At 40.9% G+C, this 16,365-nt stretch overlaps 1 protein-coding gene across 1 annotated transcript in view; it reads left to right on the plus strand.

Moving 5' to 3' along the window:
* The first annotated feature begins 2,199 nt into the window (after window positions 1–2,199).
* LOC102197206 (myosin heavy chain, fast skeletal muscle-like) overlaps window positions 2,200–16,365 on the plus strand; it is a 19,749-nt gene continuing 5,583 nt past the window's right edge. Inside the window, exons 1-28 of the mRNA XM_013912622.1 lie at window positions 2,200–2,403; window positions 4,491–4,634; window positions 4,707–4,863; window positions 5,007–5,034; window positions 5,142–5,253; window positions 5,343–5,435; window positions 5,578–5,641; window positions 5,935–6,033; window positions 6,111–6,214; window positions 6,295–6,433; window positions 6,512–6,630; window positions 8,699–8,848; window positions 8,918–9,088; window positions 9,170–9,479; window positions 9,588–9,679; window positions 10,215–10,302; window positions 10,387–10,504; window positions 10,599–10,722; window positions 10,801–10,937; window positions 11,016–11,271; window positions 11,355–11,597; window positions 12,432–12,608; window positions 12,685–12,830; window positions 12,906–12,996; window positions 13,094–13,483; window positions 14,710–14,836; window positions 14,917–15,035; window positions 15,120–15,316. Of these exons, the coding sequence (XP_013768076.1) occupies window positions 2,200–2,403; window positions 4,491–4,634; window positions 4,707–4,863; window positions 5,007–5,034; window positions 5,142–5,253; window positions 5,343–5,435; window positions 5,578–5,641; window positions 5,935–6,033; window positions 6,111–6,214; window positions 6,295–6,433; window positions 6,512–6,630; window positions 8,699–8,848; window positions 8,918–9,088; window positions 9,170–9,479; window positions 9,588–9,679; window positions 10,215–10,302; window positions 10,387–10,504; window positions 10,599–10,722; window positions 10,801–10,937; window positions 11,016–11,271; window positions 11,355–11,597; window positions 12,432–12,608; window positions 12,685–12,830; window positions 12,906–12,996; window positions 13,094–13,483; window positions 14,710–14,836; window positions 14,917–15,035; window positions 15,120–15,316 (4,199 nt within the window). The remainder of the gene's footprint in view (window positions 2,404–4,490; window positions 4,635–4,706; window positions 4,864–5,006; window positions 5,035–5,141; window positions 5,254–5,342; window positions 5,436–5,577; window positions 5,642–5,934; window positions 6,034–6,110; window positions 6,215–6,294; window positions 6,434–6,511; window positions 6,631–8,698; window positions 8,849–8,917; window positions 9,089–9,169; window positions 9,480–9,587; window positions 9,680–10,214; window positions 10,303–10,386; window positions 10,505–10,598; window positions 10,723–10,800; window positions 10,938–11,015; window positions 11,272–11,354; window positions 11,598–12,431; window positions 12,609–12,684; window positions 12,831–12,905; window positions 12,997–13,093; window positions 13,484–14,709; window positions 14,837–14,916; window positions 15,036–15,119; window positions 15,317–16,365) is intronic.

Raw genomic sequence — 16,365 nt, forward strand, 5'->3', positions numbered from 1 at the left:
AACTGGCAGCTACTTTAGCCGGACAGGGTCATAGGAAGCCCTTAACCCTCCAGCAGGCCACAGTGGGAAAGTCTCTGACCAGACAATCAGAGGCAGACTTCATGAGGGTGGCCTGAGGGTCTGACATCCTGTATTGGGTTTGTGTTAACTGCCTGGCACTTGGAGTCTGATTGGCATTTGCCATAGAATACCAGAATTGGCAGGCCCACAACTGGTGCCTCTGCTGGGTCTGGAGAACATTGTTGGGCATGACTGGTTTGGTGGTGGGTCAATGTCGGTCGGGGAAGTAAATCCATGGAGGGACTCTGCAGGCCTTCCAACAGCACCCTCACTGCCATCAGGTATCGGGATGAGATCCTTGGACCCACTGTTAGGTCCTATTTTGCATTAGAAATCAAAATGGGCTCTTTCTGGAGAGTAAAATGCAACATCTCACCATAAATATGAATCAAGAAAAATGCCTCATTTAAATTATATAAGACAAAGCTGACTATCAGATTTATGCGTTCATATTTGACACTTCAGTTAATTCAATTTGCTATTATTGTTATTATTACAAAGCCTGTAAACATACATTCTTCCATACTGCTTGAGAGTAGATGTGATATATTTTCAAGCTGACAAGCTGCTGTTCACACCTGCTCCCGTGCACTTCTCCCTCTAATATGACGACATATTAAATTACAGACACTCTCCCATGCTTAGTCTAAATGTGGCACAAAGCGGTCACCGTGTATTTCCATACGCCTGTGATGTTCACACGGCCTTCAGTGAGGCACTCGCTGAACTCTGTTATGTGTTAACTTGTAATCAAAGCAGACAAAGCAGACACGTTCCCCCAAGGTGGCTGACTGTCACCAACTTTAGGAGTCATCTGGGCCAAGAAGCATCTAAATGTGAATAATTTAAGCATAAAGCACAGTGCCACTGAGTTAGACCCAGAAACCAATGCCTGCCAATATGTTTGTATTAAGGTATATACAAAAGTGATTTAAATGTAGAATTATTATTAATTATTAATCAATAATAATTGTGTCTGGGTTATTAATTACATTTTTGTTTGACTTTTTCTTTAATTATAAGCTGTTTTTTCTATCAGGTGATGCTTGATAAACTTTTATTTAGTGCATAAAAAATAACAAGCATTAACCCGCCTTGCTCTCCAGTTCTCTAGTATGCAAAAATACACTGGTACAAATAAAATGTTTTTGGAATGCAAAGTGACAACATTGAACAGGCATGACGAGAATGACATGATAACCTTTGAAAAGCATTTTATATGTATTAATGGCACATGTAAATCTGATAGAGTGCAAAAACAGATAATACACCATTTAGAAAGCCATATTTTTTTCCTTTTGCTAGAATATATCAGTATTTGCTAGTCTTACATTGAAGATGTGATGGTCAGTGCTACTGAGATCATAGATTACACTTCTTTGATGCACGTGCATGGACTGTACTTTAAAAGAATGGAATGTGATGAAATATGATAAAAGGAGAAATAACAGTGTTCTTTAATCTTTCTTGACTTTAAGCCAGTTAATCCAAACAAGGTGCTTTGGAGGTGAATAAGCAGCTGGTCGTTGAGTCCAGTATGAACGTGAAAGTCACAATACACCATGCAGACAATGTTTATGTCCGGTTTATGCCCATTAATAAATACAATGACAAATTCTCCCACTCCAAATCAAAGCTGTCACGCTGAATAGCCCGATTAAGAGATTCATCATGCGTTAAATGTGACGCGCGTCCTGCAGATGGAGCCGAGACAGGTCTCGACAGTATGGAAGGCATGTAAAAATAGTTCTTGAGGATCATCACCTGCTGCTGCTGACATGTTCTTATTAACACAGCGAGATCCTGTGCCATATTTAAGTGTCAAGCAGAGATCGATAATGCAGAGAGATTGACATTTGGACAGAGTGACATTGCCAAGTTTGGAGCATCCAGTTTGCTTCAGCAGCATCTCGATAAAAGGAGTTTCAACCTCCTGCTGGAACCATCCATGTACTCTTCTGGTCCCTGTCAACAGTGCTGACCCAGGACTGCATTTGTTTTTTTAATCACTTGTTGCCCTGTCATTTTTAACTGAACTGGGTCTAGATACCTGGTGGGTGAGAAAATACAGTCATTCTCTCGCAAACTATTTTTAATTTCCTGACGTTCCTTTTTTCTTTTAAAAATTCAGATATCATCATGAGCACCGATGCTGAGATGGCCCAGTATGGGCCGGCAGCCATCTATCTCCGGAAACCTGAGAAAGAGCGAATTGAGGCTCAGAACCGTCCGTTTGATGCCAGAACAGCCTGCTTCGTGCCCGAACCCAAGGAGCTGTACATCAAAGGTGTCGTCCAGAGCAGAGAAGGTGGCCAAGTCACCGTGAAGACCGAAGCTGATGAGGTGAATATTTGTGCACGCGGCGTCGTCGTAGGTGGCAACTCTAACCTTAATCCATGAAGGAAAAGGCCAAAATTAGTCTTTGTGTGTCAGCTATAAATACTGTTTTCCTTGTTTCCTGATTGCCAAGACTTTGGAGAACAACTGAGTAAGAAGAGAAATGACATAGTCTGGTTGTCCAGGGCCAGGGTTAGGGTTTTAAGATAAGATAAACCTTTATTAGTCCCACTCGTGGGAAATTTTTTGGTCATGGCAGAAAGTGGAGAGTACAAAGTTAAGAGCAGCAAAAATTAAGAATCTATAGAATAGAATGAGATAAAATAGAATAACATACTGCACAAAACAGAATAAAATACTATGTTGTATCAGAAAAATTGCACTCGGTAATATTGCACATCAGCGAGACTAGGCGATGGCTACCATGGTGTATTGGATGTGTGTGTGTGTGTGTCTGTGCTCATGTGTGGTCATCTGCAAAGTCTTTATTGTGGCGTCTGACAGAAGTTAGAAGGAAAGACCTCCAAAATCTCTCTGTCCCACATTGTGGGTGCTGCAGCTGCCACTAAAGGAGCTGCTCAGTGCTGTCAGAGTCTCCTGCATGGGGTGGGAGATGTTGTCCAACAGGGATGACAGCGTAGCCACCATTCTCCTGTCACTCACCACCTCCACTGGGTCCAGAGGGCATCCTAGAACAGAGCTGGCCCTCCAGATCAGCCTGTTCAGTCTCTTCCTGTCTCAGGAAGGGTCACTGAAGTTATGTCAATGACCCTCCCAACAGTCCGTCAGACAATTTGTTTTGGAGCACAAAGACAAAGTCAATGCACGGCCAGCGTGCATGACACTTTTCAAGCCTTCTGCACCATGTGATGCTCCACCAAAGCAGTTAGAGGAGAGAGAAAGAGAGAAGAAGGAAAAGAAATAACAGAGGAGAGAAAAGGTTGCACGGATAGAGGTTGGTAATGCATTCAGAGTATCACGCATCCTCATCTCCCTCCATCACTCCTGCAGGGGAAGGAGGGAGACAATAGTAAAGAAAGGTCAAAACTTCTTGAGATAGAACAAAGATGGAGGGGTGAGGGTAGCGAAAGGGTTGGAGTGAGGAGGTTCCCAAAGGTCAGTACCACTTAGTCCAATTCTGAAAAAGGTTAAGGTCAAAGATGAACAAACCAGCAACACGTAAATCCAAATGTGGCAATATGTATACATCTAGTACATAAACATACATATACGTAAAGCTAAAAAAATGTCATTTTTTTAGAGGAGAGTTTGAAATTATTTGTCTTATCCACTGTGTAACATTTTGACTATGAGCATTTTCCCCAAAACAGTGTCATAATCTTTTTTTTAAAAACAGTGAAGGTTCCTTAATGTTTGCTGATTTTTATGCTGTGTCCTTCTGGATACAAAGCAGATAGAAAAAAGTTTCAGTTTTGTTAGATTTTCTTTTAAAATGTTTTCATCTTTCTGCAACCATCGCCGTCTGATTTCCTCTGCTGACATTTTAGTTTGAGCTGTCCTTTGTTGTCTTTGCAAACACAAAATGAGGTCTTCCGAGTTCATTTTGTGCTTCTGCAAAACTTCTCAGCTGCAGATATTTAAAGAAATAATCTCCTGTTCAGAGTGAAAAGGAAAACATGCGCATTTAGATGATAAACTTAAAGCAGAAATGCTCTTCTGCTCTTCCAGGTTATAAGAGAATATTTTTCTTTGAAGCTTTTTCTCACATGATACCAAATTTAATCACATTTAGCAAATGATTTAGCCGTCTCCTTTGGGTGGTTTTTCCACTGTGTCAGAGCATAAACACACCAGGCAGAGGTAGTTTATGCCACGTGTGCCCACTGAGAGATATAATTTGTTAAAAATTAGAACATAATGAACCTCACAGACTAATAGCACAAGAATAACGTTGGCTATTTTTCAGATTTAATCACATACAATCAAAACACAACTACAACAGAAGCAAACGAAGCCCAGCTCAGTAGCAGCTAATAAAATAAAATATTTTGCTTTTCTGATTCTTTGAGTTTTATATTGTGCTGAATCTCATCACTCCTCTTTCCTTTTCTCTTCTCCATCCACTCTTACAGATTGTAACAGTTAAGGACGAAGATTGCCTTCCCATGAATCCTCCAAAGTACGACAAGATCGAGGACATGGCCATGATGACGCACCTCAACGAGCCCTCTGTGCTGTTTAACCTCAAAGATCGTTATGCGGCGTGGATGATTTATGTAAGTAATAAACGACATTCTCGCCTCTCTATATGACTCGCTGATTTGTCCCACTTATATTCTCCTCTGCAGACCTACTCTGGGCTCTTCTGTGTCACTGTGAACCCTTACAAGTGGCTGCCAGTTTATGACCCACAGGTGGTGGCAGCCTACAGGGGGAAAAAGCGCATGGAGGCCCCGCCACACATTTTCTCTGTCTCTGATAATGCATATCAAAATATGCTTACAGGTGAGAAAGAGAAAGACTTTCTGTGAGCTTTTAGAAGATTATTAAAGACAAACCAGCAGTTCACATGGCTGTTTTGTACAAATTTGTACTGAAGTACAACTATATTTATTTATTTTGTACTATATTTATGTTCTCCCCAACAGATCGTGAGAACCAGTCTGTCCTGATTACGTGAGTCTGAGCATGGAAGCTAAAAACGAGCCTCATATTCCAAAACATTACAAAATGAAGCGCTTTTATTGACCGACTTCAAGTATTGTATTATTCTGGCTTCACAGTGGAGAATCTGGTGCAGGAAAGACCGTCAACACAAAGCGTGTCATCCAGTACTTTGCGACAATCGCAGTGTCCGGTGGTGACAAGAAGGATCACTCTGCTGGAAAAATCCAGGTACTGATAGTAAGACAAGAATCCAGCTCATGATCCGAAGCCTGGATTTAATACCAAATCCCAAACATGGTGCTGGTCTTGTTTTTCAGGGGACGCTGGAAGATCAAATCATTTCAGCGAATCCCCTGCTGGAAGCCTTTGGGAATGCCAAGACTGTGAGGAACGATAACTCCTCAAGATTTGTACGTTTTTAAATCAGCGAAAACCAAATAGTGAAAGATGTGTAATTTAATTGTTTGGTGGGTTTTGGTGGGTATAAATCCAATGGATGACATTTGTATTATGTTTTCTTTGAGGGTTTTCACAGACTTTATGTTTTTACAGGGCAAATTTATCAGAATTCACTTCGGAACTACAGGAAAGCTGTCTTCTGCTGATATAGAAACTTGTAAGTTTTCTTTTACGTAATTGAGTCATCCTCATATAATGGCAATTTTATTTATATAGCACATTTATTTACATGCAATCTCAATGTGCGTAACACAATAGACAAAAACATGAAAAGTTTACAATGACTTAAGGTCATTTAAAGAAGTCAAAATATGATAAAACAAAGCAAAAACAAAAAAAAAGATTTAATTTGAGGAACAGTTAAATGAGTTGCAAACATATGTACATGCTATCTAAACAACATGTATTAGATGGTCAGGATTGTTAATTATTTCCTGTAAATCCATGTAGATCTGCTGGAAAAGTCCAGAGTGACTTTCCAGTTGTCTGAAGAGAGGAGCTACCACATCTTCTATCAGATACTGACCGGGCACAAGCCAGAGCTTATAGGTAATGTGAGCATATTAGGTCTTAAAGCATGATTTAACTTTAAGACATTTTATAAGAAATGTTCTGCTTCTCCTCAGAAATGCTCCTCATAACAACAAACCCGTATGACTTCCCCATGATCAGTCAGGGGCAGATTTCTGTGGCCAGCATCAATGATATAGAAGAGCTGGTGGCCACGGACGTGAGTCAGCTCTGCAGTTCTAATCATTTGCAATGACATACAAATTTAAACTTTAGCTCATTATTTGTCATGTTTCACAGACTGCCATTGACATCCTGGGCTTCAGCAGTGAAGAAAAAGTCTCCATCTACAAACTGACTGGCGCTGTGATCCATTATGGGAACATGAAGTTCAAGCAGAAGCAGCGTGAGGAGCAGGCCGAGCCCGATGGCACTGAGGGTGAGTCCTTCTGCCTTTTCATTATCAATAAACACACCATGAATGTCTTTATGTCAAAGAAGTCCTTTTGTCTCTCAGTGGCAGACAAAGTCGCCTTCCTCATGGGGCTGAACTCTGCCGACCTGCTGAAAGGACTCTGCTACCCCAGAGTGAAGGTGGGGAATGAATATGTCACCAAAGGTCAGACAGTCCCTCAGGTACAGTAACAGCATAAAGACTCTTAAAGCGTGATAGCTTGGACTGATAGTTTAAATTACTGCACCAGAGGGGAGGGAATGATGCAAAGAGAAGTGTTGTCGCTATCCTCCTCACATCAGCTGGAAAACAAATCCTGTGATCAGAGTCAGATCTGTGTGAAGGGCATGAATGTTTCATAAGAACTGTCATCTCCAAGGACTCCAAGATAAAACCCAATGACAAAAATAAAACAGAAAATGAAAAGTATGTAAAGATCACAGTACAAAAATTTCTAATGGACTTTAATGTGATGAATCCTGTTAGGTGCTGGTAACATGTTCACTGGTTCCCATAATTCCACCTAATCAGGGAGATTCGGAGTTTGATCATCCCTGTGAAGTTCATTTCCACTACTTTGCTGAATCAGGGATAAGCTTCAGAGCTTAATAAAATCTCTTTGGATTTTACATTTGTTTTGGCAGATAGAGTTGTCTGCCTCACTTGTTAGGCCCCCAGGTGGAATTAAAAATACTGATAACATTTTCCAGTCTAAGATAAATAGCAACTAATGATTGCAACAGTTGTACTAACTAGACTGTCAAGGACTCACATTTCTCTCTGTGTAAGAAATACATAATGCGGATTCAAGGGCTTAGACAGAATACAGCTTTTTTGTAGGCATAATCTTCCTGCATTTGTTTGCTTGGGCACCTTTCTATATACATGCAAAATAGCAAGAAAAGAAGAGCAGCGCAGGTGAGATGGACTGCAGTTGGATGCCAATTTACTAAAGTAAAAAGTCTCAAAGCCCCATCAAAAACAACATTAATCGGTCTTTGCTCGAGCAGAACTGCTTTCCAAGTCTGACATTTAAGTCAATCAGCACCTGTCAAAGACTGAGTCCTTATAAAGGAACTCAAAATAAGCTTCTTTCAGACCATATGAACAATTCCTTTAAAGTCCAGCCACAATGATGTCATTGCCATGTATTAAAATGTCATAAAGTGATGTTAGTGTAATGTTCTCCCCAGACATACAGTTATGCTAAACGGTGGCTGGAGACTGCTGCACAAAATTATTGCAACCTTGTATAATGAATTTAAAATGGCAGTAAGACAAATCAGTGTGTGATTGAATATCAGCTCGTAATTTTAATGCAAGCTGTTTATGGTAATTTTATAATTAACTATGATAAATGTGCAAAAATATCAAATCTGTTGTTGTCTACATACACATAAACTATTATTTATAGTCAAGCCAGAACACCATAGTCCTGAAACAGAAACTCTTCCATGCACAGTGACACAGTTGCTGCAGGACAGATGCATAACCATATATAACCATAATACAGTCAGTTGGTCCAATATTGCTTTTAAGAGACACATTGAAGACGAGTTGCACTCATTGGTGCACGCTGACTCAGACTGATCGAAACATTTGCCAGTCTGTCTGCTTTTATGAATTTGTCAATCATTTCCAAACCTTCACCAATACAGTCACTGGGCAACTACTGATTTTTCCTAGTCAACAGGAGGTTGCCCACCTATTTGGTTTCCTCTAGTGTGACCTAGCTTACAGCTCTTGGACTATGTCCTTGTGTAATTAGCAGACAAATAAAAATGTATCATCTGGCAAAAACTACACTCAAAAAAATTGGGGGGGATTTACTTTAAAAAATGGTTCCACACAAATGTGTTAAGGAAACAGTTTGGGTTTACTTAAGTTATTTGTGTTATTTCAGTGAAATATTGTATTATTGCAGGTTAACTCAACTGATTTTCATTGAGTCGGGTCAAATTAATACTAACACTAATCTAGTGGGTTTATTATGAGCTGGAGTACAAGAGGATTCCTCAAAACCAACAATAGTGATGTTTCATTTTTTTAGTGTACAAAATCACCCTGCACTGATGCCAGTGTCCCCTTAATGAACTGGCTCACTAGCCTGAGCATTATTATAGACTGGACAAAGTGCAAGAAGCCCAGATTACCTTGGTATACTTTCCTTTACAGCCTTTAGCTATCTGTAATTGTATTTTTTGTTTTTCCCACACAGTATTTTCTCACCTACTTTGTATCACTAAAAAGGTCGCCAATGCAGTCAGTGCTCTGGCCAAATCTGTTTATGAGAAGATGTTCTTATGGATGGTCATTCGGATCAATGAGATGTTGGACACAAAGCAGCCAAGGCAGTTCTTCATCGGTGTGTTGGACATCGCTGGATTTGAGATATTTGATGTAAGTTTCGACTCTCGCAGTCAAATATACTCTCTTTCCTATTTGTTGAATTCTGGGTTCTTGTTGTAGTTCAACAGCATGGAGCAACTCTGCATTAACTTCACCAACGAGAAGCTGCAACAGTATTTCAACCATCACATGTTCGTGCTGGAACAAGAAGAATACAAAAAGGAGGGGATCGACTGGGAGTTTATTGACTTTGGTATGGACCTGGCAGCCTGCATTGAGCTCATTGAAAAGGTGGGATAAACATTCTGATATAAATGCATCAGATCTCATTTTGGTACCGTATCTCATGTGTTTCCATTATGTATTCAACAGCCAATGGGCATCTTCTCTATTCTTGAAGAGGAGTGCATGTTCCCCAAGGCCTCAGATGCTTCTTTTAAGAACAAACTCTTTGACCAGCATCTTGGCAAAACAAGTGCTTTCCAGAAACCAAAGGTTGTCAAAGGCAAACCTGAGGCGCACTTTTCCTTGGTGCACTATGCCGGCAGCGTGGATTACAACATTAGCGGCTGGTTGGAGAAGAACAAAGACCCACTGAATGAGTCGGTGGTGCAGCTGTACCAGAAGTCATCAATGAAACTGTTGTCGTACTTGTATGCCTCTTTTTCCAGTGCAGAAGCAGGTGCATTATATCTGCTTCACACACAGAAATAAACTTCCTGAATCTGAAAATCAGTGGGAACTTCAAACCTTAGACATGCAAACTAATATTTCTGTTCCTTCTTTGCAGAATCAGGTGGTGATGCTGGAGGAGGCAAAGGTGGAAAGAAGGGAGGAAAGAAGAAGGGAGGCTCATTTCAGACAGTGTCTGCTGTTTTCAGGGTACAGAAGTGATCTGTGGAAAGTTAACTTTCACTGTTTTGATTTTTAGGGGTGGTGATCCTCTAGTAAGCAACACAATTTGAATACTAATGACTTGTTGGGTTGGTCTTAGAGAAATTTGTGTCCATAATCGTGGCAAAGCCTCCTCGTGTTTACTTCGGTTGTTGTTTTTTAAGTTGTTGGTCTAATGGATGGGATATCCCTAACTTTTGTTTTCAGTAAAACCAAAACATAAAAACTGCTCATTGATCAAATCTGCTCAAAAAGATTTATGTTCAGGTCAGGTCGCTGACATCACTCCACTTGACAAATGTTGGCTTATTGACAAGTTTCATAGAGTCTCTTTTTGGATGTCAAGGACCTTTAAATTTGACCTCATTTCCCAAGAGGACGAGTCCGCGATTCCTTTTGATAGTCTAATTTTCCAAGTTATGTGTGCCCGGTGTGAATGCTGAACTGAACTGATTTTGGATTATTTGCACCTTTATTCTAAATGTGTGATAACCTCAGAGATCTGGTAATTGTTCTTCTGCAGGAAAATCTCGGAAAGCTAATGACAAACTTGAGGAGCACACATCCTCACTTTGTCAGATGCTTGATTCCAAATGAGATTAAAAAACCAGGTACACATGAAAGAAAACACTTATTTAAGACAAAAATAATGCAAATTATTACCTGATTATTATAATCTGTTGTGTCAACTTCAGGTGTAATGGACAACCACTTGGTCATTCACCAGCTGCGCTGTAACGGTGTGCTGGAGGGCATCAGGATCTGCAGGAAAGGATTCCCCAGCAGGATCCTTTATGCCGATTTTAAGCAGCGGTTGGCACTGATTACAATTCAAAAACAGCTAATAATGAGCATTTAACTAAATCATTAGTGTTTATGATTGCTCCCATTTATCCACATCCAACAGATACAGAATCCTGAATGCCAGTGCCATCCCAGAGGGACAGTTCATCGATGGAAAGAAGGCTTCTGAGAAGCTTCTTGGTTCGATTGACATTGACCACACACAGTACCGGTTTGGTACCACAAAGGTATTTGTCCAGAGTGCTGTGAAGTTCTAAAAGCTTTTAGGTACAAACTGATCTGTTCATACGCCATATTGTTTGCAGGTATTCTTTAAAGCTGGCTTACTCGGCACTCTAGAGGAGCTGCGAGATGAAAAGCTGGCTTCTCTTGTGACCCAGACTCAAGCTCTGTGTCGTGGCTATCTGATGAGAAAAGAATTCAACAATTTAATCGCACAAAGGTGGCCCATCATCACAAATACTCCTCAGTAATCCTAAAAAACAACCACTGCAGGGAATAAAAACTGTATGTTTTTCAGAGACTGCATCTGGATTCTCCAGTATAACCTGCGCTCGTTCATGAATGTCAAACACTGGCCATGGATGAAGCTGTTCTTTAAAATAAAGCCACTTCTAAAAAGCGCAGCAACTGAAAAGGAGATGGCAACAATGAAAGAAGACTTCGTCAAGTGTAAAGACGATCTGGCAAAGTCAGAGGCCAAGAGAAAGGAGCTCGAAGAGAAAATGGTTTCTCTGTTGCAGGAGAAAAATAACCTCCTCCTGCAAGTACAAGCTGTAAGTGTCAAATAACATCCAGTCAGTCAAATCAGAGTTCACGCACTCGTTTTTAATGCTGGTATATCATTTCATTTTCTCAGGACTCTGAAAATCTTTGTGATGCAGAGGAGAGATGCGAAGGTTTGATCAAAAGCAAAATTCAACTGGAGGCCAAACTCAAAGAGGTGTCGGAGAGGCTGGAGGACGAAGAGGAGATGAATGCAGAGTTGACCGCCAAGAAGCGGAAGCTCGAAGACGAATCTTCTGAGCTTAAAAAAGACATCGATGACCTGGAGCTCACGCTGGCTAAAGTTGAGAAGGAGAAACATGCTACCGAAAACAAGGTGTGTGATTTTTAATGGACATTTTAGTTTTGGTGATAGGGAGGAAAAATCTTCTGTGAATTGTTCTACATGAAGCGTTGTCATTTTTGATGTCGAACACTTTCACATGAAATATGAAAACCTGATCAAACTTAATGGCAGTTCATGTAGAAACACCGCCAAGTTGGTGGATTTATTTTGCACAATCTGCACAAATACATGAGTGGTATCAGTAAAATGCTTTTCACCTTGCCTTTTCTGCTTTTATATAGATCAAGATTACCAAAAACAACAAGGGGCTGCCTTGTCGCAGCTCCATGCACTTAGACACCACGATTGCTAAGAGCTAAATGATAATGTTCGCATGTTTACAGCTGCTTTTTAGGTCCCAAGATCTTCTACCAGCAAGTCTCACAACCTCGTGAACATCTTAGATCTAATCTGAAGCCCGGATTCAGTCCAAAGCGGCAAAATGGGAACAGAGACATTACTTTAGTTTAGTGAGACATATTTACCTTTATTCATCAAAGGACCACTGCGACAAATGTTATATATTTGACTTTTATTCAATATAACTCAAAGTGCAAGACTGAGCACAGGAAGTCATCAGGAAAGTACAGAACTGAAGTGTAGTTTCACAGATATTGCCCCCTGGTGGCCATTTAAATGTATGCAGTGTTTTAGACCAAGAAGTTAATGCCCGTCCTTCACCCTCTATTAGTGCTCTATTAACAAAGTCATGTGACAAAAATCCATCTACTGTTTCAATCTAGGAGGACTCACTCATTGTGTGCGCTAGGATTATTTTCTGTTTGTACTCTGATGTTCATAGCGGTGACCTATGACCTATTGCAGGTTAAAAACCTGATGGAGGAGCTGGCTGGTCAGGATGAAAACATGACCAAACTCAACAAGGAGAAGAAAGCTCTCCAAGAGGCTCATCAGCAAACACTGGATGACCTTCAAGCAGAGGAGGACAAAGTCAACACTCTGACCAAAGCCAAGTCTAAGCTGGAGCAGCAAGTGGATGACGTGAGCTGGTGTGACTACTTTCAGACCCTGGTGTCGCTAAATATCTCAATTAACTTTGTGCGATTTGCTTGTAAAGCTTGAAGGTTCACTGGAGCAAGAAAAGAAGATCCGCATGGACCTGGAAAGAGCTAAACGGAAGCTCGAGGGGGATCTGAAGCTGACGCAGGAATCCCTCATGGACCTGGAAAATGACAAACAACAAGCTGAGGAGAAAATTAAGAAGTAAGCTTTTGCAGTGGTTTTGTGTTCAAGTGGAAATGAACCGATTAAATACTTCATATCTTCTTATCTTCACAGAAAGGAATTTGAAAACAGCCAGCTGCTCAGCAAAATTTCGGACGAGCAAGCTATAAACAACCAGCTCCAGAAGAAAATCAAGGAGCTCCATGTATGAAGTTCAGAGTTAGACCATAAATTAATAACACTGTTAGAAATGACCTGTTTAAGTCTCGGTGATATCGTGTGTTGTGTTTTTCTGCTTTCAGGCTCGCATTGAAGAATTGGAGGAAGAAGTTGAGGCCGAGCGGGCGGTCCGAGCCAAGATCGAGAAGCAGAGGTCTGACCTCGCCAGGGAGCTCGATGAGATCAGCGAGAGGCTGGAGGAGGCCGGAGGAGCTACCGCCGCCCAGATCGAGATGAACAAGAAGCACGAGGCTGAGTTCCTCAAACTGCGGCGCGACCTGGAGGAGTCCACGCTGCACCATGAGGCCACGACGGCGGCTTTACGCAAGAAGCAGGCAGACAGCATGGCTGAGCTGGGTGAGCAGATCGACAACCTCCAACGAATCAAGCAGAAGCTGGAGAAGGAGAAGAGTGAACTGAAGATGGAGATTGATGATCTGGCCAGCAATATGGAAACTGTTGCAAAAGCAAAGGTGATGTTGCGGAACTCCACTTTTTCATCCTTAGGCTTTGCTCAAGTAGTTCAGCCACAGTTTTGAGGATATTTTGCTTATTCGCCTTATTCTTATGCTTCAATCATGGCAGGCGGGTGGAGCTTCTGAGAATATCATGTTAGGTATATTCAGTCTCGTCAACATCATATCCGGTCGTTAAGTGATGATGTGACGAATCCTACTTCCGGGCCTAAAGTAGTCTGCGTTTAATATGGCTTTTGTGTTGTTAGCATGTTTAATGTTTTGTATTTTCTTCTATTTAATCTCAAAAAGCTCCTAAAACAGTCAGTGACCCCTGTTGACCTCCCTCGGCTTTTATTACCGCTAATCATTTATTTAAGCTCAGTTTTTAAACCTTAGGATGTAACTACAGCCCATGCAGCAGTATATGAATGACTAACCTCGTATTGTGGATGGATTATCTCAGTTGTTCTCCTGGCTGAAGTTTGGTCCTTTTACACCATCCTGCCATGTGATTACATTTGTTCCTGACCACCGAGAACACTCACGTTAACTTTTATCGAGTGGAAAAAAAGTTAGCTTGTTTGTATTATGCTAACATAGCTGTGTCGCTAGCGGTCACGTAGCACATCATTATATACCAGCTAGCCAAACTTCAGTAACCCTACAAACGTCACTGCTGTTTAGTTTTCTGTCTTCATTTATGTTGGAAGTGATAACAGAGCTGTACGTTTTAATTTGTTTCCAAAACCGTGCAGTCAGGACATGCTATATTGTATTTAGACAGAAGCTAGCGAGCTAACTTCCTGCTAACTTTTAACTCCGTTAAATGTCATAAATTCCGTTTTCATGGATGCCTGGATGTCAAACTCAATTGTTACACCTGGTAGAGCAGAACGCTGATCATTTTATTAAAGATGAAAGACTTTAGACAGTTTTTCAACTCTCAGTAATGCCATAGTGATCGTTTGATATATGGACCTGCAGCGGAGTTTAGGCCCAGACACGGCTAGTGACGTCAGACTTAACGACCAGATAGAGAAGAAAAGTAGAAAAAACCTCCCTGAAACAGAACATTTAGGGCACCCTGAAGCCTGACCTTGAGTTAAAACTGTGCTTTTAAGAATATATAAGAAGAAAATAATGAAGCACACTATAAGTCCATCTTAATTAGTTTTAGTGTGACAAGAGGAACAGTTTTAACAGCTTGAATATCTCATTTGTGTTCGTTTATATTCTCACAGGTCAACCTGGATAAGATGTGTCGCTCACTCGAAGATCAACTCATGGAGCTGAAAACTAAAAACGATGAAAACATGCGGCAAATCTCTGACCTTAGCAATCAGAGAGCCCGCTTTCAGACTGAGAACGGTAATTCCTCCTTTTATTCGAGTCGATAAAATGACAGAGCCTTAATTAAAAAGTGTTCTTCTCTCCTTTGGCTGCTGTAGCCGAATTATCCCGACAAATGGAAGAGAGAGAAAGTCTCATCTCCCAACTGACAAGAGGCAAACAGGGATTCACAACACAGATTGATGAGTTGAAACGAATGATAGAGGAGGAAACGAAGGTAATCAGCGCCCACACCTGCAAACAGCTGGTTTACTTTACTCTTTTCACGCACGGTGTTTCATATTGATGTGTTCCTCTGCAGGCAAAAAACGCCCTGGCTCACAGTCTGCAGTCAGCTCGTCACGACTGCGATCTCCTTCGGGAGCAGTACGAGGAGGAGCAGGAGGCCAAAGCCGAGCTGCAGCGCTGTTTGTCTAAGGCAAACTCGGAGGTGGCCCTCTGGAGGAACAAATATGAGACTGATGCCATCCAACGCACCGAAGAGCTCGAGGAGGCAAAGTAATTAAACAACGAGAACGGATCAGTGCATCAGGCTTTGACTAAATATCGCTCAGTTTTAAGCACTTTGATATAATAATGAGTAAACAAGTAAATGCACATTACTACTCATAATTTATTTTTGCTTCTAACAAAGCACAACACTTAATTTTCCACATCATCATTAACAAGAAAGGAAAAAACTGGTTTGATTTAGTGCATCTACAGTCAGCTACAATCAGCATAACTAAATCTAAAAAGATAGGACTGTTAGACTGCTGCAAGAGGATGGCGTGGGGGGCACAAGCTTCCAAAGCTCCGGGTTGTCAACCCAAAGAAAAACATGAACCCTGCGTTAACCTGGATTCAGGTCCTCGCTGGCACTTCTGACCTCACGGGACTTTATCTGAAAAGACCAGTTATTTAAAAAGACAGAAAGATTTGAACTAATTTAGAAACCTGTAATGTTATTTGGGGGGGTCTGTAACGTTTCCTCCATCCATGACAGGTTTTCTAAAATGTTCTCATGTGATTAATTGTGGTTTTCAATCATTTTTCAGGGAAAAGGCTGAAAGACCTGTTAGATGTGTTTCACTGTAAATTATTACAATTAGAAATGGAAAATTACAATAAAATCAAAATGTTAAAAAATCATACATGACCCCATAAAACCTTCCATTATTCTCACCAAGCCGATGGGCCAATTCCTGTAGAAATATGAGGCTAGGATTAATATTTGACCTCGCTCCTTCACTTGAGGTAAAGGATTAGGAAGATTAAAAAATAGTTAAAAGAAAAAGAAGAAAATCTATTTTAATACAAAGGTGAGAAGTGAGTGAGACTAAAACTGGAGCTTTAAGGTAAAGTCTGGGCTGCAGCATTTTGGAACAGCTGCTAATATTTGATTGGTTGCAGTAAAGTTAGTGAGTCTAGTCTACATGAGACAAAAGTATGGAGGTGTTGAAAGTGCTGAGGAAGAATTATACCGTGCTCATGGCTGGATGGCCTCTCGCCATCTTTATCTTCACAGGTCTGCATTGGTGCATCATATCTTTATTCTCTTCCCCCTC

The sequence above is a fragment of the Pundamilia nyererei genome, unplaced genomic scaffold (genome assembly GCF_000239375.1).
Source record: "Pundamilia nyererei isolate P.nyererei 1_Seehausen unplaced genomic scaffold, PunNye1.0 scaffold00095, whole genome shotgun sequence".
NCBI classification, from domain to species: Eukaryota; Metazoa; Chordata; class Actinopteri; order Cichliformes; family Cichlidae; genus Pundamilia; species Pundamilia nyererei.